The sequence below is a fragment of the Leptidea sinapis genome, chromosome 9 (assembly GCF_905404315.1).
Source record: "Leptidea sinapis chromosome 9, ilLepSina1.1, whole genome shotgun sequence".
NCBI lineage: Eukaryota > Metazoa > Arthropoda > Insecta > Lepidoptera > Pieridae > Leptidea > Leptidea sinapis.
Genome location: NC_066273.1, coordinates 3,033,853 through 3,045,273, shown reverse-complemented (window position 1 = coordinate 3,045,273; position 11,421 = coordinate 3,033,853). Strand labels below are relative to the sequence as shown.

Below are 11,421 nucleotides of genomic sequence, written 5' to 3'. Positions count from 1 at the left end.
TACACAACATTTATTCCTTTCATTTAAAATAAGTAAAAAGTTAAAATAGTTAAAAAAAACTAAAAAGCACGCTTTATATAAAATTCAAATAAAAAATAGGAAGTAAATCTAAATTGATAATAGTGTAAAAAAAAATATATTTTATTGTAAAATATATTTTATTGTAAAAAAAGGGTGGGGTGTAGAAGAATTATTATTTTAATAATATCTTAAAAAGCACCCCACGCTTTTTTTACAATAAAATATATTTTTTTTACATTATTTTCAATTTAAATTTATTTTCTATTTTTTAGTTGAATGTTGAAGCGTGCTTTTTAGTTTTTTTTTTTACTATTATTTATTTTTCATTTTTTAGTTAAATTTTCTATAAAAACGTATTTTTAAAACTATTAAGTACTTTAACATCAATTCCTGCCTTATTGACTATAGATGAAAATTATATAAATTAACAAAAATCATATTTTACAAATTGAAATATTGAATAATTTTATCAAATTAGTGTAATGTCATCGGTGCTCGATAAATCTACAAAGTTTGAACGAAATCTAGCCGTTTAAAGTGGGTCAAAATCGCGCCCAAAGAAGTCGGTTACAAACATACAAACATACAAGTGAAGCTAATATTAAGCGTATAAAAATTGTGTTGTGGCTATGTGTGTATCTGCGTAGGTCTTAAGTAATTAAAAACTACCCACTCGATTACGAATTTTCAAACGCTTTTTGAAAGAGTTTTTAGTATAGTCGAATATATGTTGCTGAGATTTTTTTTATTATAGCTACTATACCCTATAAAAGGGTATAGTAGCTATAATAATATAATAAGTTGGGTGCTATAAAAACAAACAATAATCACCACGATGGAAAATCTCAAAAAGGCCGCCATAAATAAAAAAAATGATTATTTTACCGTCTTATTAATTATATACTACATAGTGGGCTTTTTTATGAAAATAAGGGACAAGACGAGCAGGACGTTCAGCTGATGGTAATTGATACGCACTGCCCATTACAATGCAGTGCCACTTCTTGAAAATGCTGCTAATACTCCAAAAATTCTGAATGGCACTAAAACTGCGCTCGTCACCTTGACATAAGATGTTAAGTCTCATTTGCCCAGTAATTTCACTAGCTACGGCGCCCTGTAAAGGAAACGTTACGTTCGAAATGGCTGTTCTACAGTAAGTATCCCAATTCGTAGACAGATGCCGCTATTGTTTGTTTTTTAATTAAGGCGAAGGGTAAGCAGAAAACACGCAAACAAGGCATTTTTAGACAAGTTTATTGGTGAAATTACACCATTTGGAGCTATGAACACTATTTTATCATATAACACATACCCTTAAGGCTTATTTGTAGGTTTCTAATGTTTGCTGTTGGTTATAAGTTAACACTCCAGAGCTATTTTGAACTACCACTTTTCATTGCAGTTAAACAACTTTTTTTCTCGGCATGACGCATTTGTTTAGTACTATTCTTAGAAAAGGTATTTATTTAGCTTGTACTTTTTTTATGTAGGTACATTTATTCAGATTAGTAATCAATCAATCGTAAGCATATAAAGTGTTTGCGCCTGTTAAAATATTACGATTTCCACGCAAGAATTTTGAAATTGTTGTCTTTGATACATAAATCGCGGGCCGGCATCCGTGAACTCATATCTCTCAAGGTCGCTAGCATTTAGTGTCGCCTTAAGTTTTAATACTTTTAATTATAACTTCATTTGAATTTTGAGTACTAGGCTCTATAGGCGAGACTCCCAGTCCCGGACGAAGAAGGAAAATGTACGATGGAGGCATACTCTAGAGGCTGCATTGAAGAGAAGGACAGAATAATCCATGACAAAGAACAGACGAAGCTACTAGCTGGCTGCTGGGACACAACGAGGAAAAAATATATAGTTAAAAAAACAGCAGTTTTTACCCCAGCGAAACAGCAACGAAATATAAAAAACCAATGACTCTTCAAACGTATTGGGAGAAGAAGTGCCTGGCATTTAGTATAGGGCTCAGCACACACTCCTTCAGATACAAAGAGACATGGTTTCTTCTCATTAAAACTCAACTTTTGAATTTGTGGTAAATGACAAAATGATACTAGTTCAAAACTTTGACATTGATAAATTATTGCTTTTAGTTTTGATTATAGGAATCATGGAAGCGTTCGTTTTTGGAAGTCGTATTACGACTCTGAATAATAAACGGTCGCGGCTAGAACTGGTATATTTATTTATTTATTTATTCTAAATGATACATCAACAGTACACACATATAACAATTACATAGTTAATATAACACTATCTAGGAAATGACATTACTGATGCGAGTACCAATAACAGATGTACACAACATTCACAGTTGCTGCTGTGACTATTATTAACTATTACATACTTATTATTACTAACTATTAACTAATTACCAATATAATTTAAAATAAAATTTAATAACAATTTAAAGTTGATTATAGACTTTAAGTTACATAAGTTTAATTATTACATATAAAAGGAAAAAAGATATTTATTTATTTATTTATTTCTATAAATACCGAGTGTTTTTTATTTATTGTAATGTTTCCGAAGATTACTTTTAAATTCCTATAGTCCTATTCCTATATATATGGTATAGGTTTCTTTGCCAACATAATATCTACTTCCAATCCACATTTCATTTTTCCTCGTTCTTGTCTATCCATTACTTTTTGTTAAGTACTTACTTTAATTCATCTTTAAAACTTCTGCTATTTTCTTCATTCGCCCCAACACAGATACAATTTTATTTTCTTCCCTCTAGAGACCAGAACTATCGTCCATAACATTCTCCTATAGGAGGTTTATTCAAAACCTTTCGATATGTGAATATAGTGGATAGTATTTTTTCTATATATCCCTTAGAGTGGGCAGACGGGCAAGAGGCTCTTTGGATGGAAAGAAAGACAACCTCCCATGGACATGGTCAAGAGATGCGTCGCCGGCCTTTAAGTTGGAAGTATGTTCTAATCTCAAAATTCAAACCTCTCTCAAGTTGTATCGGTTCGGGCAAACTGCAGCCGATATTTGATTCTAAAAAATGTACGTGCGACGCAAGAAGTCCCTCGCAAAACTTATAAAATGTGGATGGGATTTCACATTTTGACGAAATATCGGTAATGGAATTCGGCTGGTAGCTGCATCAACACAATTAACCTAAGTCCCGAAGAGTTAGTAACGAGAATGTCATGGGGAAAGTTCTAGAGAGAACAAAATATTCATATATAAATAAAAGTGAATAAATAATAATTTAATTCAAAGCTTGTGAGTACTTTTTAATATTTGGTAGTTACGTATAATAATGTCAAGGTAAATAAATGAATTTTGTTGCCTATTCTGACAATAAATTAAAAACGGCAAGGCCTAGAAGTAAATCAATCAAAATCATTTTTCTTAAGAAATACTATATTCCAACATCAAGTAATGGACGAAAGCCTTAATGTTAATAAGAGTAGGTAATCGAGTGCGCCGCAACAATATTATTATCAACTTCCATTTCCGAACACAGAACTACATTAAGTGGTAATTATTTGGCGGCAAAAAGCGAGGTGGGGTCAGGTTTGGCTGGGTTTGTGTTCACACTCTTCAATGTTGCGTCAGATCTCAGTAATGATGGCTGACTGGAGAAACTTGCATCAGTCAAGCTTGTTAATTTAATATGATTATTAAAGTCGTATCGTAATAGTAAGAGTATTTTAAATAATTTGCGTTTAATAAAAATCCGACTATTTTTTTTATGACAATAAGGGATGAGACGAGCAGAACGTTCAGCTGATAGTAATTAATACGCCCTGCCCATTACAATGCAGTGCCGCTCAGGATTCTTGAAAATCCAATCATTCTGAGCGGCACTGCAACTTTGAGACGTAAGATGTTAAGTCTCATTTGCCCAGTAATTTCACTAGCTACGGCGCCCTTCTGACCGAAACACAATAATGCTTACACATTACTGTTTCACGGCAGAAATAGGCGCCGTTGTGGTACCCATAATCTAGCCCTATATTACAACATTTACTACAATAAGCGTCACGAAAATCATTGTTTAAATCACTGCTTTAACCATTACAAAATATGACATAACTATTTTAAATTTTACTAGAAGAATGGAATAATGTAAAATAATTGTAATTTTTTACATTTTTAAATTCTTTTGTTAAAGTTTTACGCCTTGTGATATTTTAACATGAAAGTTTTGTTTGTGAAGATTGCTTGACGTATTTTAGTAGCTACTTACTGAGTATATTACATAAGCGTCCATTTTTAAAGTTTAGTTAAAGTAGTCTTTATCGAATTTGAAGTGCCATTTCATTTTTTCATAATTTCTTGGCACAGCAAAAAAAAATATATTTTGTAGTAGAGGGGCACAAGAGGCACAACTTTTTCATTGATGTTATCTCCGATATCATTACAGCAAAAATTCAAATACTTAATGTTAAATTCTTACGCCTTGTGATATTTTAACATGAAAGTTTTGTTTATGAAGATTGCTTGAGTTATTTGAGATATTTATTCTGATTTTTTGTCGACATAAAAAGAACAACGACAAACGAAAAGTATTCCTTCTCTTTCCTTGACCTTACTTAGTAATACCAAATCGTTATATGTTCTATCGTTATATATATATATGTTCGTTTCGCGCGAGGTCGGAATCAAGGCGTCGAATATGCTTATCGACCAATTCATATGTTTGTATTGCAAGTTGTACTTTATCATCGCCGTACTCTTTAGCTTTATTAAATAATCCCTGTATCGTATTGACTTTTTCCTTTTTTGTTTCGTCGTCCATTTTCGGGATATTTGGTAATAATTCATCAGCCATAAGATCTATAGTTCTCATTAGTCCGTGGGCTGTATCATCAAGGTCCCGCATCAATTTAAAATTTCTTTGTAATTCTATAGGTAAATGTTGAAAACTATCTAGATAATGCTCCAAATAAAGCGCTGAAGTCATTTTGAAAAAGGTTTTTTTAACTTTTCCTTTGAAAAACTAAAAATTCTTATTATTAAACTTTGATACTCACTCCTCGCGGTTATTCTAGTTTCGGTCAAAGAGTTACACTTTCGAAAGTCAAATTTATACATTTTTACCGTTTACCATCACATCGGAAAATGGTGAGCTTTAACGCCGCCTTATTTTACCTAATTATTTTAATTAAATCATATGTTAAGCAATGCAACATAAATAATCAATCCATACATACTGTAAATAACTAAACATACTTAGGCATTTTATCAAGAAATTATAACGTTAAATTTAACAACATGAATTATGAAACATAATTATAATATAGTATCGGACTACTCAGATTTTTTGTCCGATGATTTTAACCCTGAGTAGGTACTTACTGAGTATAAGTATTACTTAGGTGTCCATTATTAAATTTTAGTTAAAGTCGTCTTCATCAAAGTTGAAGTGCAAAAAATATATATTTTGTAGTAGAGGAGCACAATCATATTATGAAATATTTATAACACTTTTTCATTGATGTTATCGCCGATATCAATACAGCATCAAAGTGACTTGGGGAGTCGCTACGAAAATAGGGATAATCATGTATAGATTCCTTTAGAATATAACCTACAGCTATGTTCATAGTTTATACCCTACACGAATAAAAAAAAATATGTTAAATTTCGTTTAGATCGATGAAATTGCAGCTTCCAGAGGGGGAAAATAAACATAGTTATATTGACATTTTCATTTGAACTTTGGAAAATCTACCATGACAGCGTTATTAAATATTAATTACTTATTAAAACCTTAGATCATTGATACGTCTAGACTGTGACAGCTGTGAAACGTTGAAAAATTGAGGTTGGCCACTATTTTTAGCAATAGCACGCTAACACAAAGTGACATACAATTCGCGAGTGTAAGACTAAGCTTACACTAAAGTAATAAGCCTGGCTTGTCTAGCAGCAAGAGGCTCTATCTAGACATATAAAGTATCTAAGATCTCACTAACCTAAAAGTTAAGACTCTTTCTTACTTTTCTCCGCCGATAACTGGAGTGTCGTCTTTGATGCCAATCCTTAATCCCAATCTGATTTTAATACTTTTAAAAAGTGCCTAAATATGGTCTAACGCTTAATGGCGTATAATAGCACATAAGAAGGCATTTTTGCTATAGGCGCCTTGTGCCACACTCGATCGAAAGCTTTCGCCTCTCCCTTTTACGTGACCGCTTCCGCCCATCTATAATTGAGATATATCTCCAGCTAGTGACCTTGACGGAAACCGTAACGGCAACCGCTGATCAGCTGGTGCTCTTCTTAGTATGCCAAGAGCTGACAGTTGATAATCGATACGAAAATGAGGGCGGTGGTGATCACTTAACACCAGGTGACCCGTACGCTCGTTTGTCCTCCTTTTCCATAAAAAATCGATAACATTGGAGAAAAGGGATGTAATGGCTGTGGGGCTATAGTTGGACGGACCTTAGCGTACCTTTCTAAGGGATCACGTGCACCAAAGCCGACTTCCATAATTGGAACTATGCCTGACGAGTAGGAGAGCCGGGAAAGACAGGCAGAGTCAAGTGATACGCGAAAAGAGAGCCCAGGAGAACAGCTCTCCCTTTCGCGTTACAGGCAACCGAGGCAAGACGCACAGTTCTCTCAGCAATTTAGACAATGTGCTTCGACATTGCCTTAGCAGTAAATCTTTTGAGGGATCTGGAGGCATGATTGTGCTACTTTTAATTTCGCAGATTTTTTCAAACATGAATACCTAGGTACCACCGCATTAATCCAAGCCTGATAGCAATACTGCTTTCGCTGGGAGGCGCGGTCAAACTATAAAAAAGAAAGCTACCGAATAGAAGGAAAGAAATAGTTCCATACTCCTCAGTACCACACCAACAGCAGACTCAAAAGCACCATCTGGTTCATCCGTCGAAAAAGGGACAAACGGAAACCAGATAGTTGTCCAGTGAACGAGTATGAACTTTCATGTCTGGCATTCGTGTCGACGGTAACCAGCTGTGTTCGACCATATTATACTTATATGTAGAAGTCATCAACAGATATCCCGGTGGAACGGAACCGCGGTGGGCACTGAAATCCACCAAGATTCCCGATTTCTGAACTGAAGATATGCTCCAACACAGAATCAAAGCATCCCGGCATTAGGTAAAGGTCATAATACATTCTGGAAAGGATTCCCCACAACTGCTTAGTCTCATAACATATTCAAATAGTCTTTTGGAAACCGGTGCAGTCATTTCTCTTGGACTAGGTGGGTTTAGGCCTCCTGATAACCCACATATCCAACTATACACAGCAGCAAAGCTATTTGACGTCCATAGGAGCTTCCGAAGTCATTGAAAAAATAATTTTTCAATAATTATAAGTTCATTCCACATTAGAGTACTGTATCAGAAGTATTTATTGCATTTGTACTATAAGTATTAAATATTGCATTTAATTTTAAAAATATATGGGCAAAGAAGTTGGGCCTTACAACCTTTTAATTCTTATTACTATCCAATTCACATTCCACTTAGATATGTCAATGTTATATTACAAAGATCTTCATCAAATAAAACTCATTGTCATATAAAAATATGAATATAATAATATAGTATGGAAAGAAATACATGTTTTATTATAATAGGTATATAATATATACATTTCATATTAACACATAGTTGGTCAGTGTAGATTTGGCTTTTTTTTTAATGTTGTTGACCAATTGCATGTAACTCATTGCACTTATCTATTTCATATTATGAAAGCTAGGCCGATAAAGAATATTGCAACACATTATATTGTATGAAACAATAAATTTAAGTTACATATTATTGCTATGGACTCTTCTATATTTGTAAAATTATCAAAGAGTACATAAAAATAATAAAGGTGATGAATATTGATCACAGCCTACCCACGCTCTTGCAACACCTGAGATATTGCAGGTGCTGTCAGCCTTTTCAATAGGCGGACTTGCTGGAATATAAATATGTCCTAAGTTAATTTCATAAAGTGTCAATAAACATTCATACATGCTCAAAATAATGGCTGGTGATGTTAACATTGTTTCCGTAAAAATGCAAGTCTGCAAATTTAAAAAAATCAAATTGTTTGTATGATGTCCCAAATAAATATTACCACTAATGAAAAATGACATCATGGCAAGAACCAAACTTAATATTTCCTTTCATCTGTAGAATCATAATCATACATACACATATTGCATACAATTTGTTTGTAGTTCTTTATATACATTGCTATAATATTTCAAAATACATTTTTTTAAATAGCACAGAAAATGCTTAAATTTTTACTTAAGATTTAACACAATACATCCCAAATAAGTTTTTATAAATAAACAAAAAAGTTATATAAGATATATAATACAAAATGTATTAATTGTATTATATAATTTATATTTTGTATAATATAATTTTCAAAATTAATTAAAATTATCACAAGTGTGACTCAATTTCAACCCAACAATAATATTGATGCAACAGGGTTCGGAATTACAAGTGTGACAATTTAAGAAATTTTAATTTTGCATTTGTACATTCATATATTAATTTTCCACATATAATAACACACTTTGGAATTGTTTTCACAATATGTCATCTAACATTAATATTTATTTCAGGTGATTATTGAATAATTGAAATAAACACTAACAACTTATCGATTCAATATTGACATAGGTATTGTGATGTGTAGATAACTAAGAAACCTGATGTTATTAATTTTAAGAAATATATTTTATCTTATTTATAAATAATTGACAAATTTTTGGTTAAAGTAATAATATTTAGCTTGGATTCACTTCATAGTAATTGAAAGGCAGCACCAGACAGCCAGAATGCCCTAACTAATTGTTAACACAAATTAATTAAATCACATGAAGGTACATGAAACCTTTCATCTTTAAGGTTGCAATCTAATCTGCCTGTTGAATTTATTATTCCCGTATTAAAACATAACACTTAAACAAAAATCATATCATGTGTAATGATAACACCTTTTTACACACATGTTTTAAACTTACAAAAGTATTTTATTTAAATAGGTGATAAAAAAATTATAACAATGTGCAACAGCACCAACTGGAGAACATAAAACCATAATTTTACTGTTGAGAACTAATCCATGTCAGACATAATTCTACTTTATTTGAAGACACCATGTAAAACCATACTTATTGCGAAAGTTAACAGGAGACATAATTTCTATGTATCTATATTACTAAACAAAATTTGCACCAATTTAATTAATATATTATCTCAATTTGATTTTTGACAGAGGAAAAACATTGTTAAATTTTGATTTTGAGATATCAGGTTCATAAAAATTTCAATGTTAGTTTCAATAAGTAATGTAGATGTAGTGATATGGCAATGGCAATGACAATAGTGTAGTTTCTCTTCATCATCTTTAATCATTGAGTTACTGCTACTTCTGTAGATCCTAGACTTTGAAATGTTTAAAATCTTATTAATTTAAATCATAAATTACAAGAAAAATTAGAATAAAAAAACTTAAAATATATTATATTGCCAATCAAATTCATGTCAGTGAGTGTATCCTTTAACACACTATTATATGATCCTAAAATATTTTAAATTAGTACTTAAATGAATGTAATAATAAACATTTTTAGTACATAGTCTAAAAACTGTACAGTCAAAATTCTTAATACAATTCAATAAGTCCATGTAAGAAAATATTCTTTTTTAGAATACTCAACAGAAATTTTACAATATTGCACAAAAAATGATATTTTAAATAATGTTGCTTTTAACTTGGTGCTTGAAGACAAGCATATATGAAATTATTAAGTTACATAATAATGTAACTGAGAAGGTTAAATTATTAAGTCATTTTTGATTCATTGAATAATATTAAGATGCATCAACGCAACATAATATATTATATTTTAGTAATGATAATTAAATAGGTCCTAAATTAATTAGTAACTATACAACATCACTTTTAATATTAACAGTCATTTCTGTTGGTTTTGTTGGAGATTTGGCTGCAGCATTACCTTGAGGTTTTGCTGTTAATCATTTCTTTTTCCTATCCTGGGTACACTTAGGACAATACCATTTACCTTTTGGCTTGATTTTTAGATCCACACACGCAAAGTGGAACCACTCAATGGGGCAGTCAGGGTTGTCACACCCAATCATTTCCCCGTAAGATACTTGATGACACAAGCAGTAGGTGGGTTCGTTGGGGTCCACTGGCATATCTAACACATCACTGGGATGTGTCATGCCACCAACAGAGTCTAAATCGGCTGACTCTTCCTCGACCTCCTTCACTGGATTGCTTGTAGTTGTTGCACCCTTTTTCTGAGCTTTCTTTTTAGCTGCAGACCTTCCACTAGCGACAGCATCTTCTTCACTCGAAGCACCTGCACGCTTTTTCTTACCTGTCGACGCAACCGATTTTTCGGTATTCTTGTTCTTTTTCCTACCCTTCTTTACAGTGGTAGGGGTCACTTCCTGTTCGCTAGCTGCCTGTTGAGCGGCGCGAGAGCTCATTACTTTCTCTTGAATTTCGGACTCGAATCGCGCGAGGTCGGAATCAAGGCGTCGAATGTGCTTATCGACCAATTCATATGTTTGTATTGCAAGTTGTACTTTATCATCGCCGTACTCTTTAGCTTTATTAAATAATCCCTGTATCGTATTGACTTTTTCCTTTTTTGTTTCGTCGTCCATTTTCGGGATATTTGGTAATAATTCATCAGCCATAAGATCTATAGTTCTCATTAGTCCGTGGGCTCTATCATCAAGGTCCCGCATCAATTTAAAATTTCTTTGTAATTCTATAGGTAAATGTTGAAGACTATCTAGATAATGCTCCAAATAAAGCGCTGAAGTCATTTTGAATAAGGTTTTTTTAACTTTTCCTTTGAAAAACTAAAAATTCTTATTATTAAACTTTGATACTCACTCCTCGCGGTTATTCTACTAAACACAAATAAAAGACGGTCTTTCACACAACTTAATATTTTAACTGAACTGACTCAAGTTTTTGAAATTAAAAAAACCAGCTTACAATCTTGAATGCAGTCGCCAATCAAAGACACATAGAGTAGACTAAACTTTTTGTTTGTGGCGGTAAGGTAAGGTAAGACTACGACCACAGAATAAATAAGATGACCTATGTCTATGACCTGTCTTGTTTTTTTAAGGTAAAGGTAGAGTATCACTACCAAATAGAAGGATTGCGTACTGAAAAAAAAACTGTTTTAAATAATAATTATTTAATTAATTACTAACCACGCCAACTCTTACTCTTTATAAACCTCCGAGCAGCAGGAAATCTTCATAGTATAATTTCCATAGTCCAAAAATAATTGTTGTATTATATTGCAACTATAGACTTAGACTATACTAGCGTATAGATCACAGCCCAATAGAA

The 11,421-nt window shown here is 32.5% G+C and overlaps 2 protein-coding genes across 2 annotated transcripts in view; one reads left to right on the top strand and one right to left on the bottom strand.

The window, feature by feature from the left end:
* The window catches only part of LOC126966023 (lysozyme-like), a 302,967-nt gene that overhangs the window by 69,517 nt on the left and 222,029 nt on the right, over positions 1-11,421 (top strand). The window lies entirely within an intron of this gene.
* Positions 7,572-11,076, bottom strand: LOC126966003 (inhibitor of growth protein 5). The gene has a single exon (XM_050809869.1). The coding sequence runs from the start codon at positions 10,878-10,880 to the stop codon at positions 10,053-10,055; it is 828 nt and encodes a 275-aa protein (XP_050665826.1). The 5' UTR covers positions 10,881-11,076; the 3' UTR covers positions 7,572-10,052.